The 17,955-nt window shown below is 47.9% G+C and overlaps 1 protein-coding gene across 1 annotated transcript in view; it reads right to left on the bottom strand.

The window, feature by feature from the left end:
- The window catches only part of SNX9 (sorting nexin 9), a 122,975-nt gene extending 105,719 nt beyond the window's left edge, over window positions 1–17,256 (bottom strand). Inside the window, exon 1 of the mRNA XM_066596089.1 lies at window positions 17,101–17,256. Within this exon, the coding sequence (XP_066452186.1) occupies window positions 17,101–17,112 (12 nt within the window). The 5' untranslated portion in view covers window positions 17,113–17,256. The remainder of the gene's footprint in view (window positions 1–17,100) is intronic.
- Window positions 17,257–17,955: the final 699 nt, after the last annotated feature.

Here is a 17,955-nt window from a genome sequence, read left to right as displayed (position 1 = left end):
GAATCTGTGACAGAAACTCGGCTGGCGGTTTCAACACAGATGTAAAACCGATCTAAGGGTCCTTTTACACAAACAGATTATCTTACTATGGGACCGAACAGTCATTATTGTCCTTTTTTTGCCCCTCTAGACCCAACATTGGTTGGCTGCACAACCCTCTTTTTACTCAGGATGATGTGCAGCCAAACAACAGGCATGTGTTAACCATCCAGACAATGTTTGCTACATTGGTGGTAAATGCACCACATGCGTTCAGCGCAAAAACCTGACAAAAAGTGAAGATTGCTTACAAGTATTATTTTGGGTGTAAAGTTGGAGAACAGCACAAAAGATGGGCACCTCGCATCTGCTGCTCTGGCCTCACACAGTAGCTCAATGGCAAAAGAAAGGCAATGCTGTGCCTATGATTTGGTGCTAACTGAAAGATCATCACTCGGACGGCCATTTCTGCATGACCAATCTTGCTGGATTTTCAAATAAGTAAAAAAAAAAGTTTCTACTGATTGTGAGCAATCCTTACAAAGTGACGCAGCGGCCACCCAGAGCTGAGCGCACTGTTGGCAGGTACAATGTGCTACACGCATCGCTGGTTGATCCAATGATAGTGTACCTTCCACCACTTCACATTAAGCTGGGCCTAATGGGAAACTTTGTCATGGCTATGGATCAGAATGGAAATGGTTTCCAGTATCTGAAGGACAAGTTTGGAAAAGCCAAAAACAGAAGCCAAACTAAAGCAGGAATTTTTGTTGGTCCTGAAATCTACGAATTATCGCGTTATGACATTCAGATCCAAATTGAGCGCACTTGAACTCACCGCTTGGGATGCATTTGTGTTAGCTGTGAAAAGCCTTCTTGGCAACCGTCAAGCTAACAACCATATTGAACTTGTAAGCAACATGTTAGTAGCGTAACAGCAACTCAGCTGCTGAATGTCGCTCAAAATTAATTTCTTACATTCTAATCAGAATTTTTTGGGTGACTCGAGTGATGAACATGGGGAAAGATTCCACCAAGATATGGCCAGTCAAGGCCACTTCAACCCCAACATGATGGCCGACTACTGCTAGCTTCTGCAGCTGTCAACATCAGACACTCACAAGAACAAAAGCAAGTGCCTAAAGGACTTTGGAACATTGTATGTGCACTGCGTAAAGACTCAAGTGAACATTTATTTAAACGTTGGTTAATGTGGACAAGTTTTTGTAATCTCTCAGGTGTGAAGTACAGTATAGTTATGTACAGTGGCTGTATAACCAACATAAAATCAGCTTCTCGCATCTGTATGAATAGCCAATGATACAGTGTATAACTTCAGAACCTGGCGTCCTAGAAATCCGACTACAGATTTGGACTCTACGCACTCAGTTTAGGACACCTGAAATACCCCAGGTAGTAGACAAATTTGTTTTCCTATAATGCAGTGTAATCAGGTGAACGTTTGTGCCAGATTATCGAGGCATGTAGAAAGTCCTTACCGCTGAGGTATATAAACATGAATCGTCTGTCTGAATAACCGTTATGTCATCATTTGTCTCCTAATCAGTAATGTCTACAGATCAAAGTTGTGCGAGAATACTTGTCTAATCTCCACTCGGTTGCTTCTCGTTGACTGCTGGCTCTTTCCAGAGCGCAGACAGCATGTGCAATGACATACACAGAAATAGGAGGTTCTATGGAGACATGGTAAATATTTTTAGCGCATCAACAAAAGGGGTTACCCACGCTTTAAAAATTGATGGCCTATCCTGAGAACAGGCCATCAATATCTGATCGGTGAATGTCTGTCACTCAGGACCCTCACTGATCAGCTGCTTGTAGGGGCCGCAGTCTTCAATGCCGACATCTGAGCAGGATCAGGTTAGAGCCCACAGCGCTGTATTTTTTATGGCTTCAAAGTATTTTATGGTCAGGAAAATGTGTAGAGCGCATGACAGATAAATACGAGAAGAGAAAAAAAAACAACAAAAACACAGAATTTGGTTGATCACAAGGCAGACAGCATATAAATAGGCCATAAACACAGGTCTACTGAGTCACCCTGCGTACCTTGTGCGCCGTTCCACATCTCCTGTAGTATTTTGTAGTACAAACATGAAAGACAGCAAAAAATGAAGTCACAGACAACTGGGGACATGGAGAAGAAAAAGAATGGGCAGAGGAAAGGGTGATGAATGGAAGAGAGATAAGGGAGCAAAAAGTTGGTAGTCCTGTCTGCAGGCATTCCAGAGCCTGAATCCAGTTAAGAAACTCTAAGGCCCAATGGACAGTCGGATTTGCACCGCAGGTTTCCATGCCCACGAGCGGAAATCAATAGCGGCCGGCCTATCGGCAGTAGAGATCCGCAGGGGTCACCGGCCTGGATTCCGCATGCAGAATCTGACCCAGCCGTGTGCATTCGGCCTAAGACAAGGAAACATCTAGTTGAGATTACTTGTTACCATCCAAAGAGCAAAGATGCGGGGAATGTCTAGGCCCGATCCAAGGAACCCCGTATATTGTCATAGCGGCGAATCTGAGTACCGGGCAAGCATACAGTACTTAAAACGGCTGTTGTGGGATAAAGGGTGTTCTAAACACAGACAGGATCATGAAGAGCTTGCAGCAAGCAGACGATCCCCGTGTCCCTTGAACCAGCTGATCAGCAGGGGTCCTGGGTAGAAGACCCCCCATTGATCACATATTAATGGCCTATCCTGAGGATAGGCGATCCATTTTGGGTCATGATCTCGCCTGGAAGCGGCCTAGCTCTGACATTACAGTACTAATTGGAAAGTTACTGATGTGTACACGGAAAGGAAGTGCTCAGCTATTACTAGTGATCCATGACAGTATGTTCGACACCTCAGCAGGTCGCATGGGAGTCTGAATGCTATGTGGTATTGTGTAATGTTTATACAAGGACAGGTGGGCCGGTGGGCTCGGTGCAGTGTGCGGATCTGCTCTTACATGGATGTTGTCATAACAGCAGGTGATGTATATATGTAACTCAGCTGCAACAGGTGAGCTCAGCCTTTGGGGAGGGTATATGCTGGATGTTATGACAAACATTGCAAATAAGGAGGCATTAGCTGGTTTCTATCAGCAATTAGCTGATCAGAGACCCCTGGCAATCAGTTGTAAACTACGGTACAGGGTACCTCGGCACCAAGTTCTCCTCCAGTGCCAATATAGCAGGAAGACTTAAAAAAACAAAACAATGGGTAAACACATCTTTTCAGCCATACATTTAACCCCTTAACAATTGCCTTAGCTGTCACTAACAGACTTTAGGGTTTTAATATTTTTTTTAACATGGCCCAAAAATCTCCACACTCTGAAATGGTTCATTCAGTGCTGCCAGTGTGTATAGGGACCCAACTCAGACAAGGAAATGACAGCAACCGGTTCTCCATGTATTCCTACACGTCTCGGATGGGGAACAGTACAAAGCGGAGCTCTAAGAAAAGATTTTCCAGAATTGTTATTTCACGGGGAATACAAGTATTTACTAAAATAGACAACAGGCACTCTTCAAAATCATCAATATTAGATAGCACAATACAGTAAAACCTCTACTAGCATTGACATCTACTAAGGCTGATTTCGAGTAAGGCCATTTTTTTTTTAGACAAAATTTTGTTTCTAGTAACATCGGTTGCCTCTAATAACATCAGCATGTGCCGGCCCATGTGACCTTGCTGCTGAACCCACGTGATCTCCTGCTCAGTGTCTCCTCCTCCTGCTGCTAATGCAACCCACCCTTCTCCATCATCGGCGACTGGTAATACACTAGTACAGTACAATTGCACTCCAATGTAACAGCACAGAGAACACAGTGATAACACTGAGGACAGAGGATGTATTAGATGTAACACCGCAGATAACACACCGTTTTATGTTCAATAAAATGTTCATTTTATTCTTACAGTAGTCTTTCATATTTATTATTATTAATGGTATTAAAGACCATATTCATTCTCGAATAACGGTGGTTTGGTGTGTTTTTTGGTATGTCTAGAACAAATTAATTGGATTAACATTGATTCCTATGGAAATAATTACCTCAAGCAGCAACAGTTTCCAGTAAAGCAGATTGCTTTTGGACAGATTACCAATATTAGTAGAGGTTTACTGTAGTTTGTTCTCCATGGCAGTGTAACAAGTGTGAACTAAGTTGTAACACAATGTGGTCATCTACAACCAGTTACATACAGTCACACACCTTCACATTGTCACTTTGCATAAACATTTCTTTGATTTAGTCCTCATGCCCACAGCAGTGACAGACTCTGCCAGCGTAATATCGCAGCAGAGTTCGACATGGCGCCTCCTAAAGACCCCATACTCGCCTCTCCAGATCCGCTGCGCGAGTCCTGTTCAGCGAGCCAGTGCCCATGCCCAGTGCAGCTCCCGACGGACGCTATGCTCACAGCGGAAGTATCACATGACGGACGGCTTCCATTGACTACAATAGAAGAAGGGCACGCGTTTTTTCCATGGCTATTAGAACATACTGCGATTTCTTTCATGCTGCAAAATTCTGCAGCGTGAACATTGAAAGGCAGAAAGCTGTTAGGTTCAATAGAACCGAATAGCTGCGGGGGAAATCAGCGGATTTCTGTCGCGGGAAAAGCGGTAGAAATCAGTCTGTGGGCATTAGCCCTTACTGTAATGATTCCTATTTCACATGAAACAGTTGAAAATTAACCCTCATTAGTGCAAAGTGTGGATATAACCAGAAAACTAAACAAAATACTGTTGTTTCACAAGAAAATCACTAGTGATATAATAAACCTTTAGCACAATTTATGCAGCATTTCCCAAGCAGCGGTGTCACGTTTTCCACAGACTTGTTGAACAATTGAGCAATATGTTTCTCAACAAATTACAAGAGAACCATCGTTTGACATTGCCAAATGTGTATCCACAATAGTTCAACCCCCTACAGTTTAGGACGAGCTCTGTTTCTGTTTCTTTTGACATCTTTTAATATTACACAAAAAACTTGGCACTTACAGACTGGAGCTACAGCCGCCGGAAGATTGGAAGTTGGGTCAGAAATACTGGATTTACAGCTCTCACTTTTCAGTCAGTGTGCAGAGCAGAGAGGGACGAGCAGGCGGAATAGAAGATCTGGGACCCTCCTGTCTCTCCCCTTGTCCCAGGAGAGGGGTTGCAAGGACTTTTCCTCACGTTATGACCCTCCCCTCCTTGCCCCCATTAATCAGAGAGTATATTAGCTCTCTCATGGTCACATACAGGGTCTTTTTCCAAGAAAAGGAGTGAAAACATAAAAAATTGCTCATCTAATCACTCCGTTGCACCATTTAACTCTGCGTATGCTGCAGTCATTACTGTCCGCACCATCTGAACAAGTCTTCACACAGCTCAGCAGAAGGAATAATACAAATTCTCTGGTCTTGGAATGTGGCGACACAAAAAAAATGTATTTGTAAACAAAATAATAGGTTTATATTGTGCAAACATAGTAAACATAATAAAAAAATCTATATAAATTTGGTGTTCTCCTAACTGTAATGACCTGCAGAACAGAATTAGAAAATTTATACCACATGGTGAACGCCGTAAAATTACCGTACTTTCCGTTCTATTAGACGCACCGGTCTATAGGACGCACCCCCGTTTTAGAGCGGGAAAATAGGGGAAAAAAATTTGAACTCACCTAGGGACAGCGCAGGGTTAGTGCTGGGTGACGGAGCAGAGGGAGCAGCAGAGGTCCGAAAAACCAGCACTCCATATCACAGCGGCGCGTCTGTGCAGCAGGAGGAAGAAAGGAAGCCGTTTGGTGGAGGCGGGGAGCAGCAGTAGTACCCGCCGGCGCTCACGACCAAACAGAGGTATGTATGGGCGGCAATGGGGAGGAGACTGGTCGCACATTTGTTCGTGCGATCGCGAGTTTAACACGCAATCACGCTAACTAAATTGCGCTCGGAACAAATTTTTGGGCACATTCGCTCTATAAGACGTAGCAACTCCCCCCCCCCCCCCCGCTTTGGAGGGGGTAAAAAAAAACACGGATATATTTGGTATAACTTACCGTAAAATCTCTTTCTCGTCTCGTTCATTGGGGGACACAGCCTAGACCATGGGATATAGCCACTGTCACTAGGAGGCGACACTAAGCACAAGTGTTAGCTCCTCCCACTGGCTATATCCCCCCTGCAGGCACTCAGCTAATTAGTCTGTATGCAAGCAGTAGGAGCAACCAGTGAGAGTACGACATCAAACAATACATTTTCATACATCTGTAACATATAATGTCCCTGGTCTTTAATTTACGCCATATATGACCAAAGAACAGAAAATTCCAGCAACCGCTCTTTAAATTAAAGGGGTGCGTGCTGTGTCCCCCAATGAACGAGACCAGAAAGATTTTACGGTAAGTTATACCAAAAATATCCGTTTCTCGTCCGTATCATTGGGGGCCACAGCCTAGACCATGGGACGTCAACAAGCAGTCCCCAACAGAATAGGGTGGGCTATTTACAAGTTTGATCAAAACAGGCGATCAATGGACCGCCGCATGCAAAATCTTCCAGGCGAGAGCGGCGTCTGAAGATGCAGACGTGTGAACCTTATAGAATTTTGAGAACGTATGTAAGGGAGGTCCAAGTAGCTGTCTTACATACCTGTAGCGCAGAAGCCCCGTGGCGAACCGCCCAGGAGGCCCCCCACCGCCCGTGTGGAGTGGGCCGTAACCCAGAAGGGCGGCGAGCACCCTAAAGCGCGGTACGCCTCCGTTATCAAGGCTCTTACCCATTTTGAAATGGTTCCCTTGGAAGCTGCCGAGCCCTTGCGGGGCCCTCCGGGATTACGAAAAGAGTATCCGTCCGCCGGAACTCTCGGGTTCTTTTCACGTAAATTTTCAATGCCCTTACCAAGTCCAAGCGGTGCAGCTGTTTCTCCCTCGCGTGTACCGGTGTCCGACAGAAGGAGGGTAGAATGATCTCTTCGTTGATGTGAAAGGGTTCCTCCCAAAGGTGGTGTCACCCTGCTGCCGGCCTCAACACCACCTTGTCCTTATGGAACGTCATGTATGGTGGCTCTACTGACAGGGCCGCCAACTCGGAGACTCTTCGAATCGAAGTAATCGCAACCAGGAACACCACTTTCCAGGATAATAGCCGCAGAGAGATTTCTCTCAGGGGCTCAAACGGGTGATTCAGCATCGCTTCCAAAACTAGATTAAGGTCCCAAGCCTGAGAGGGTGGCCTGAACGGTGGAGCCGCATGGGCGACCCCCTGGAAAATCCCGCAGCCGCTTGGCTGGCAGCGTCCGGTGTCTGTACTGCTGCTGCCTGCTGCTGCGACGTGGGGCATGGTCTGCGATGTGACGCACAAACTGGCTGCTGCACAAGTTGGTGCCTTCTCACAGGAGCGGTCATACTGTTTCCCGGCCGCTCCTTTCAATCTTCCCGCGCGGAGGGGGCGTGGCCTGCCCTGGAGGCTCGGGCCGCAACCCGGAAGTGCTCAGTCTCCCTCGCGGCGGCCGCGCGCCCCGCCCCCCGGGACGCCGCGCTTGTTCCTCCGCTGTGCTGGGGAAGCCTCCGTGCCTGCACCATACGCTGACCCCGGCCCCTATTGCCGCGCTGTGCTGCCGCCTCCAAGGGCTCCGGAGCTCCAGACACGCCGCAGCCCGAGGTACTGTAACTCCCTTCATGCCGCCGGAGGGGGGAGGGGACGGGTCCTGCTCTGCCCATGCATCGCATGTTCCAGCAGGGTTTCCCCCCTTGGCGTCAGTCCTATGGGAAGCGCCACTCCACGGAGGGGGGACCCTATAGCTGGCGGGCCTCCGACGCCAATGCACAAGGCAGGGTCGGGGCCCCTTTTTCTTCTCTGGGTAAGACGCTGCAGAGTGGTGGAGACACCCTCTGCCGGCGTCTTCCCCGGGAGGCTGGGAAAGCCAGGGAAAAGCCCTGACTCCCCGGATTCCCGCATGTAGCCTCGTCTGCCTCCTTGAAGACACTAAGCTAAAGACTAATTAGCTGAGTGCCTGCAGGGGAGATATAGCCAGTGGGAGGAGCTAACACTTGTGCTTAGTGTCGCCTCCTAGTGGCAGTGGCTATATCCCATGGTCTAGGCTGTGGCCCCCCAATGATACGGACGAGAAAGTGCGTCTTATAAAGCGAAAAATACGGTAAATTCCAAAATCATGAAGAAATTGCTTTTTTTCTGTATTACTCCCCATCAAATATTTTTTTTTAAAGTTAAACATTATATGTACCCAAAACTGATTCATGTAGAAACTCGAACTTGTCTTGCAAAACACAAGATGTCATACTGCTAGATTGATGGAAAAATGTAAAAAAAAGTTATGACCACTGAAACACAAAAGGGGAAATGATTTACTAGTTCTTAAGGCTAAAATTAGTTATGGCATTAAAAGGCGGTTTTCCGGGTCTTTAAAACAATGCCCTTTTAACTTTTCTTTTTTAAGCCCTGTAAAACCCCTTAAACCAATTAGGCCGCTTTCATGCGGCTGAGAAAATGACATGAGATTTGTGCATTTGTGAGACAAATAGCCCATGAATTTTAAGTTCTTTTTTTTTTTAAATTGCGACATACATTAGCGATGCAGGAAAAAAACTGCGGCATGTCCTATATTTGGGTGTTCCCGCGAAACGCAGCGCCCAGTGTCGGGGGGGAGGGGGTGGGGGCAGTGCAGGACTCCTGAACTTCGATCAAGGCATTTAAATATTTTGATAGTGGCATTTAAAGGATAGTCATTATTGATAGTGGCATTTAAAGGATTAATAGCTCGGATCAGCAGTGCTGCAAGAAACAGCCGACACCTGCAATGTATGGAGTGGATCGAACCCCGATTCACCTACAAACCCCAAGTCTCCAGATGTAACTGTACGCCCTGTAGCGTTAAGGGGTTTGACCCCCTTCGTGACTAGGCTTTTTTCCCCCTCCCCCCCTTTTAAAAAATTGTAACTCCTTTATCCATCGACATTGCTGCATGAGGGCTTGTTTTTTGCAGGACGAGTTGTATTTTTCAATGGTGCTATTTAATGTACCATATAATGTACGGAAAGAGTTAAGAAATTCTAAGTGGAGTAAAATGGGAAAAAAAATAATTTAAAGATTCCGGCATCTTTCCACAAACTGCACCAAAAATAACATACCGTATATACTCGAGTATTAGCCGACCCAAGTATAAGCTGAGTCAATAAGTTTTACCAAAAAAAAACTGGTAAAAAAACTTATTGACTCGATATAAGCCTAGCTATACTATGTAAAGAAAAAATGCAATACTCCCCTCCCAGCCAGCGTCTGTGTCCCCGATGCGATGGTCTCCCCGGCGATGCGGCAAGCTACTTGATAATTCTCCCTGCTGTCATCTCCCTGCTCGGCTTTGAATTCCCCTGCCGTCAGCGCTGTGTAGTTAAGCGCTGTGATTGGATCGAGCACCAGCCAATCACAGCCGGTGCTCGATAAACCAATTACAGCTATTCAGTAATGTCATCCACTGAATGGCTGTGTATGATCGAGCACTGGCTGTGATTGGCTGGCACTCGATCCAATCACAGCGCTTAACTACACAGCGCTGACGGCAGGGGAATTAAAGCAGAGCAGCGTGATGACAGCAGGAAGAATTCTCAAGCAGCTTGCCGCACCGCCGGGAAGACCATCACACCGGGGACACAGACGCAGCCTGGGTGGTGAGTATTGCAGGTTTTTTGTCGGGCTTTTTCACCTCACTCGAGTATAAGCGGAGGGGGGCTTTTTCAGCATGAAAAAATGTGCTGAAAAACTAGGCTTATACTTGAGTATATATGGTAAGTTTATTATGTGGGTTAGTACGATTATTACGATACCAAACCTATATGGGGTTTTTTTTTGCTTTACTACTTGTATTTTTTTTCAAAGATATTTAATTTGAAATAACATTTTCTGCCACCATCTTCTGCGCATAATAGCTTTTTTATTTTTCTGTCGATATAGCTGTGCCAGGGCTCATTTTTTGCGGTATGCCCTGTAGTTTGTGTTGGTAACATGTTGGAATACATACAATGTTTTGATCGCTTTTTATTTCATTTTTTCTTGGAGTCAGTGTGCCCCCCCCAAAAAAACAAAAACGCATTTCTGACATTTTTCTTTCTGACAACATTCGTCATGCGGAGCAAATAATGAGTTATTTTGATAGATTGGACTTTTACGGACGCAGCGATATCAAATATGTACTATTGTTTTATTAGAAATATAGCAAAAGGGTTTTTTTTGTTTTTTTTTTAAATAAATAAAAAAACTTTATTCATCTTAATTTAACTTTTTTTTAATGTCCCCAGTGGGGACGTCTTGCAATGCTTTGATCGCTCCTGCAGTATGATGTAATGCCATAGCATTACATTATACTGTGATCGGGCAGGCATTCTATCAAGCCACCCCCACGGTCATGGCATGATAGGCATTCTGCTATGACAGCCCTGGGGCCTTTCAGAAGGGCCCCAGCTGCCATGACACCCACACAGCTTCCTACGATCTCATCACGGGGAACTGTACGGGAACTCCAAATATCGTTTGGGGGATTTAAATGCCGCAGCATTTAAAGGGTTAACAGCTGATGAGCCGCGACGCTTTTCGGAGCTGTTGCCGCTGGGTTCGGCTGTAAGAAACAGCCAGCGCTCGCACTGTATGGAGGGAGATCGCTGCGCGATCTCTCTTCCTACATGGCCCGCAGCTGCAGGACATAAAAACCCAACAGGCCGCTTTCACACAGGAGGGTTTTTTTACAGCGTTTTAGCAAGTGTTTGAAACACCCACTCAGAATGCTGATTTCAATGGGGCTTCTCAAACAAGTGTTTTAGCGTGGTATTTCTGATGAACGCTGTCTGTTCTACTTTAGTGCGTTGCAGCGCTTTTTAATGCGCAAATGCCTGTGGGAGACCGGCCTAAAGGACTAAGTTCTGTGCCAAATATATTTACATGAAACAAATCTATAGCATTTACAGTCGCGGAGAAGAGGATGAATTTATTTTTTCATACAGCCGTACTTTTTATTTAAAAAGTAGCAAGTTAAGATCTATCTATAATCTGCATGAATTACACAAAAAAGGATAAAACAAATATTGCTCAATTCAAATATCTTTTGCGCTTTTAAACTAGAGTTAGGGCACTGTCCCACTGGTGAGAAAAATCGCGTGATTTTGACGTGAGGCGAGAGTAAAAACTCAGAATTCTGAAACCAATGATTTTCAATGGTTTCCTTCACATTTGCGATGCTTCCACTCGTGCGATGCTGAGGGAAAAAAACAACCCGCAGCATGTCCTTTTTTTTCTGCAAAGTGCGACTTTTTTTTTCTTCTTTTTTTATCTCCAATGTTTCCCTATGGAGACTTGTTTTTAATCGCATCGCAAAGCACGAACTTGCGATTTTTGTGCAATGCATTTTAACTTTAGAAAGTCCTATTGGCTTTCGCACTATAAAAAAAAAAAATTCCAGCAAAAATCATGTGAGAAAAACAAGAAGCAGCGCTGCCATTCCAAAAAAAACCCAAAAACAACCACGCAGGAAAAAAGTCGCAATTTTTTTTCACGGCAAAAACCGAGATCACCAATGTGAAGGAGCCCTTTTACAGCAAAAGCAACTTATCTACTTTATAACTTTAGAAACAACCAGAAAAAGCCTAATAACTTTATAGATGGAAAAAAAGGTCCAGACTTTAGGGCCAACTTAAAGGGCCACTTTTTCCCTCTCCGATTTCCCCACCTGACTGTCTGTCACACTATGGACATTGTGTTTACAGCAGTCACTTTCAAGCAGTGCAGACTCCTGTCTGATACTTATCAGTCACCATCTTTTCCTCTGCGCAGTGCTAGCACAACATCACAGGACCAGCTAGAGCCAGTACCATCTCTGTCTATTAGAAGGACAGTGCAATTGTCACCCTCTTTAGTTTCCTAATTAAGCTAAATATCCTAAGTACACAGGAGGATGAACTGATGAACTGTCATTTGCTTCATTAAAAGTCATGTGACAGGAGGTTCTAATCATCATCAGTAACTGTGATACGAGTTTGGCACCCCCTTCACCCATTAAGAGCCTGTGTGGTACAGTACATGCAGTACTTCCCACACGCTCACAGTGAAGTCACATGAAACACCTAAAGAGAATTTTCCAGCAGAGGAAAACGACTAAACAAGGTAACACTGGCTATCTGCGGCTGCCACTAGCACTCATGTAATAGCAGCCTAAATATACTGGGGGACTAGTTACATAATGAATGACAAAAAGCTTCGCGGCAGTAGTCTTTTAACACATTCATTTGGATAGTGAAGGAAGAAGGTAGCATGATACTAAACCATATAGAATAGGATTATACAGAAGACACACGAGGTAAGAAGTGACATATAAACAAATCTCATCCACACGCTCAAGAAAGAAAAAAAAAAATGTACTCAGAAATTGACACGTTTCTTCATAGTTTACGCATTGCTGCACTAAAGCTGCAATGTAAAGGGTGAAATCTGTCCTAACAACACACAACACAAACAGCAGCATTTGGCGAGGTTTTTAGCCGCTGCAGATGTCCGACACGAACCAGTCTTGTGAACACACACCCATAGGCCGAATACACACGGCCGAGTCCGCATTGTCCCCCGCGTACCTGTCTTTTCATCTCACTGCTTTGGGGATGTGCCGCCGCACATGTGCAGTGCAGAGGGGTGTACCGGCGATGGCACGGATCCGCTGCAACTCGGCAATTGGCTTCCAATGGAGGCCGTCTGTGCGAGGCTCGCACTAGAATAGGACATGCTGCGATTTCTCCCCCCCCCCGAGTGGAAAATCACAGTTGATTTTGGCTTGTGGCCATGCAAAAGCGTTTTGCTTAGCATGTCCTATGGGCGGTATTTACTGCGGGATCCAGAGGTGAACGCTGAATCTGGATCCTGCAGTGCAAATACACCCATAAAGGGGTAACAGAAAGGAAACATCAAAAAATGTGCTTGGTGAGGATTCAAATAGCTATAAGGCTAGGGCTCCACCGATAAAGGAAAAAAAGAAGAAAAGCTACCTACAATTCATTAGAAACCCACACCTCTACTGTAAAGGCGATTTAGGGAGTTTCCACAAGGGCCGCAATCTGTCCACAACACGCAGCCGGATCTGTGGCTGCCAAACAATCCTTGACAACATTCTACATGCAGATTTTAATGCAGAATTAATCCATTTTCAATTCCGCATCAAAATCAGCACAAAGACACGGGTGTTTGGGTGCAGAATCTTCCACGTGTAGCTGAATTCTGCACAGATGAAAGTCCTGGAAGTTCTTCCTATGAATAGTGGCAGTCTTATAAAAATATAGTTACAACTTCTTTACTCATGGGGAAACACTGGAGTCTCCCAAAAGCAGCAGTAACATCACGACTGGTCTGTGAATTAAGGGAAACTTCAGGTCCTCGTGACGTCCACAGCCAACGAAAACTGCCGAGCTGAGCAGAATCATCATCAGCGTACAGAGCAGAAGGGGAATCACAGACGGCATCAGGTCTAACCACACAGTACCAAGGAAAGCAAATGCTACTCAGATAATGCATTGTGCCCTTTGGCTCTGTGGATTGTAGGGTCTCAGCATTCACCCTCACCACCAACATCTCCTGGCATACCTCACATTTGTGGAAGAGATAGCTGCGGCTGGGGAGTCACACATGCTGCTTTGTGTCGTTCTAGAAGATGAGACCAGCAGAGGAGAATCTTCCCTATACACTTCCCTTTACAATCCTCTCCTGACATTGGCTTCACAAACCGCATCAGTACGGCATTTGTGAAAGTAGCCACATTTTTTAAAAGAAAAGTTGGATAGAATTATATATCTCCAACCGCTCCGTGGAAGCGTCCCCGCCGCTCTGCAGCACTGGAAACGGCGTGCAAACGAACAGCGGGATCGGGTGAGATTAGTTTTTCTTCGTTTTTTTCTACATTTATGAAAGTCCCTCAAAGTGCTAATAAGTAAAGCGCAGCTCATGTGTTTGCATCTCAGGTGGAGGAGGACATGAAAGCTCGTAACTTTCAGGTGACGCGCTGAACCTCTACACTCTTGTGAAGCTCCGAGGAAGAACATACAGATGTGGAATATCTTCTACCAGCTGACAGGCGAGCCCAAATCATGTATTTATAGTTATCGCATGACATTATACTTGTACTGCTCTGCTCTCAAGCGGATTGAGGTAATGGCTGGGATTCTTCTTGAAGAATACTACACCAGCTAGATGTGAGAATGGGATATTCTGACTTCTCCATAGACAGCAGGAACAGTTTTGAGGATGGACCCTCTCCACAAACCAAACCTGTGGGGTCTCCGGTATTTTCCCCAATTTCTTATACACAATACAACCAGAACGAAACCACAAATGCCACGGCACTGCGGCTATGGAGTAAAAATCCCATTGGTCTTCTGGAGCGGTAATAGCAAAGTTCTCCATGGAGCCAGCAGCACACAGCTGTAAGTCTGCCCACGGCCAGGTCGGACTCAGACTATGAAATATCGCAGCAGAAACAGACTCAGCGCCCACCAGAGACCCTATATTCACCTGTGCGGATCCCCCGCAAATGTCTCACCCGGCGTACATGTGCAGGGCATGACGCGGATTCCTGCAATACTTCCGCAGCGCTCACTGCACGAAATATCGCAGGGCGGACGACTTCCATTGACTGCAGTAGAAGCCGTCCGTGCGTTTTTCTGCACGAAATATAACATGCTGCGATTCTCTCTGCAAGCAGAAAAAGTTGGGAGAATCTTTTAACACAGCATGTCTATGGAGAGACATTGCAGGGGGCGTCTGGCTGTGAATTCCGCAGTGATAATCTGCCCGTGGGTGCATGCACTAACAGGCTCGCCACTACCAAGCGTATCGCTGGGCTGTATTGCACGTAGCATCGGTATATTTTGCTGTGTACTTTTTGTCCCGCAGGCTATGATCACTTGTGTGCGGCACACTTCCGAGTCAAATGGCTGATTAGTTCCAGATATGTTCTTTCTCCAGTGGAACTCCGCAGCCCCCCACCCACCCGCCTGCGTACTGTGCGCACGTTCGCAGCCCCCCACCCACCCGCCTGCGTACTGTGCGCACGTTCGCAGCCCCCCACCCACCCGCCTGCGTACTGTGCGCACGTTCGCAGCCCCCCACCCACCCGCCTGCGTACTGTGCGCACGTTCGCAGCCCCCCACCCACCCGCCTGCGTACTGTGCGCACGTTCGCAGCCGCCCACCCACCCGCCTGCGTACTGTGCGCACGTTCGCAGCCGCCCACCCACCCGCCTGCGTACTGTGCGCACGTTCGCAGCCCCCCACCCACCCGCCTGCGTACTGTGCGCACGTTCGCAGCCCCCCACCCACCCGCCTGCGTACTGTGCGCACGTTCGCAGCCCCCCACCCACCCGCCTGCGTACTGTGCGCACGTTCGCAGCCCCCCACCCACCCGCCTGCGTACTGTGCGCACGTTCGCAGCCCCCCACCCACCCGCCTGCGTACTGTGCGCACGTTCGCAGCCCCCCACCCACCCACCTGCGTACTGTGCGCACGTTCGCAGCCCCCCACCCACCCACCTGCGTACTGTGCGCACGTTCGCAGCCCCCCACCCACCCACCTGCGTACTGTGCGCACGTTCGCAGCCCCCCACCCACCCACCTGCGTACTGTGCGCACGTTCGCAGCCGCCCTAGCGATTTCTATTTTTAACACAACTTTGGTGCACGAATACGCAGAAAAAAAAACATTAACTTGCACGGCAAAACATGGACACAAACTATAAAAATGTGAACAAACCGTGATCCGCGCCCCATAGGGATGCATTGGACACCCGCAGGTAATTAAATACCTGCGGGTGTCATTTTCCCTTGAGGCGCAGATTGCGTGTGCAGGTAAACACCCGCAGCATGCTTCAGGTTAGTGCAGATCTCCCTCGTGGACGGCTCCCGCAGGCTTCTATTGAAGCCTATGGAAGCCGTCCGGATCCGCGGCACACAAACAGCCGAATTCCCGCTCTCCGGCGCAGGAGAACAGGAGTTTAAAAAAAAAACAAATGTAGTGCATGGCGCATCATGCGTGCGGCATGCTGCCGGCGTGCCAAGCACATCTGCCGGGCCGAAGAAGGAAGATCCGTCTGCGACAGAGGGCAGATCCGCAGCGTCCAGACAGGTAATTGATACTTACTTTTTAGCGTCGTGTCCTCGTGAAAGGAGGGACCCGCTGCGGGATTCTACATGAAGGATCCGCGGCGGGCCTGATTTTCCCCGTGGACATGAGGCCTAAGGCCGTATTAACACGGCCGTGTCTCGCCTGAGAACAAGACTTGTAGTGTGCGGCGGGCTGCAGACGAGGGCTCCGTGTGCGGCACAAGGTGAGCTGGGTTCGAGAATCTGAGGCGCAACTCTCTAGCGGCCGTGTAAATACACCCTGAAAACAGTGTTAGAGGACGAAGCAATAGTGCGCACTGTCGCCCACTACTGGGCAGTTGGGAGACACATGGCGGTTTAGGAGTCTGAAAAAAAATAAAAGCTGTTTTTTTCAGGCCGCTGGTTGAGCAGGTTATCCTGCTTGCAGCTCTCCTCACAACGAGGGCAGACTGATACATGCCGCGCTTATACCAAACTGACAGGGGAGCTTAAAAAAGGCTGCGCATGGCAGCGGGCGCGCGATACGCTGTCATGCGCAGTCTAAAATGGCTGCTATACGCAGCGAAAAGCCAGCTCAGACAGTGGTGTATAACGCAGCGGTTACCGCACACCGGTGTGAACAGGCCCTCAGTGCGTCCTGCAGACACGCCGTGCTCACTGGCCGCGGTCCTTACTGTTCGCCACCCGGTCTGTAGAACAATGTGGCTGCTACTTGCGGATAAGTAGTCTATAGAGGGAGGCTGCCGCCCCGCCGCCCCCGCTGCAGTGCCTTAGCCCCGCCACCCCCTCGGGCCCTCCCGTATGACAAGTGCCCCGGGCCCGGCGTACACAGCAGCCCGCCCCGCTCTCCGGGCAGTGTCGGTGCCGCCGGGCTGTCCTCGCCGAGGAGAGCGCGCCCAGTCCCTGCCCGCTCCGGCTTCTGTCAGCGCCCGTCATTATGCCGCCGCTCGCCCCCTCCTCTTTTCCTGGGGAAGCTTACCTTTGCGGCCATGCTGCCCCTCCGGATAGCTGCAGCTCGGGAGCCGGACAGTCGGGGAGCGGGGAGCACTACCTCTTCCTGTCCCGGCCTGTGTGCAGCCGCGGACTCCCTCTATCTACGGCGCGGTGCCATTACCGCTCACTGCAACTGCCGGTGACAGACAGACCTACGGATGGGCAACATTGCTCGTCCCCATGGAAACGGAAGTGCTGCCCCTAATTACCGGGCCCTCAGGTATAGAGCAGCAGGGGCTCATACACACAGGCGTGATTTCACCGCGTATTACACGTGCCTTGCACACTGCATAGCACCGTACATGGTGAATGGAGTCAATGAAAACGCATGGGTGGAATGTTCAATTTCAGGTCGTTTTAGGGCTCATGCCCAGGAGTACCACCGTGGTAAACAACAAGTCCCTGCTGTAACAGAGGCGTCCGCTGCGGTGAGAACATGCCACTTTTTTTTTTTAATTTTTGGAAATCCGCGTCAGGATCACGTATGTGAGCACTGACAGGCGGAAAAGCTGTTAGGTTCAATAGAACCTGATAGCTGCGTTATTCCACCGCGGGGAACGTGGCAGAAATCCGTCCATGGGTGTTAGCGTTGAGCCTCATGCCCACTGACAGAGCACGATATACCCGCAGTTTTACGCCGCGGGGATAAACAAAAAGGACCCTGCTGGTGATCGCTGAAAAACGCACTATATTAATAGAGACCTCCCGCCACGTAAAAACACGCTAAAATAGAACATGCCACGATTTTTTTCCCGCAGCGTAAATCCGCGGCAGAATCCCACATGTGAGGACTGCACCTAATAGCTGCGTTTTTCCGCCACGGATTTACACCGTGGTGCAA

This window comes from Eleutherodactylus coqui, chromosome 3, assembly GCF_035609145.1.
Source record: "Eleutherodactylus coqui strain aEleCoq1 chromosome 3, aEleCoq1.hap1, whole genome shotgun sequence".
In the NCBI taxonomy this organism is placed as follows: Eukaryota; Metazoa; Chordata; class Amphibia; order Anura; family Eleutherodactylidae; genus Eleutherodactylus; species Eleutherodactylus coqui.
Note: the sequence above shows the minus strand (reverse complement) of the source record. Positions and strands in the feature narration are given on the sequence as shown.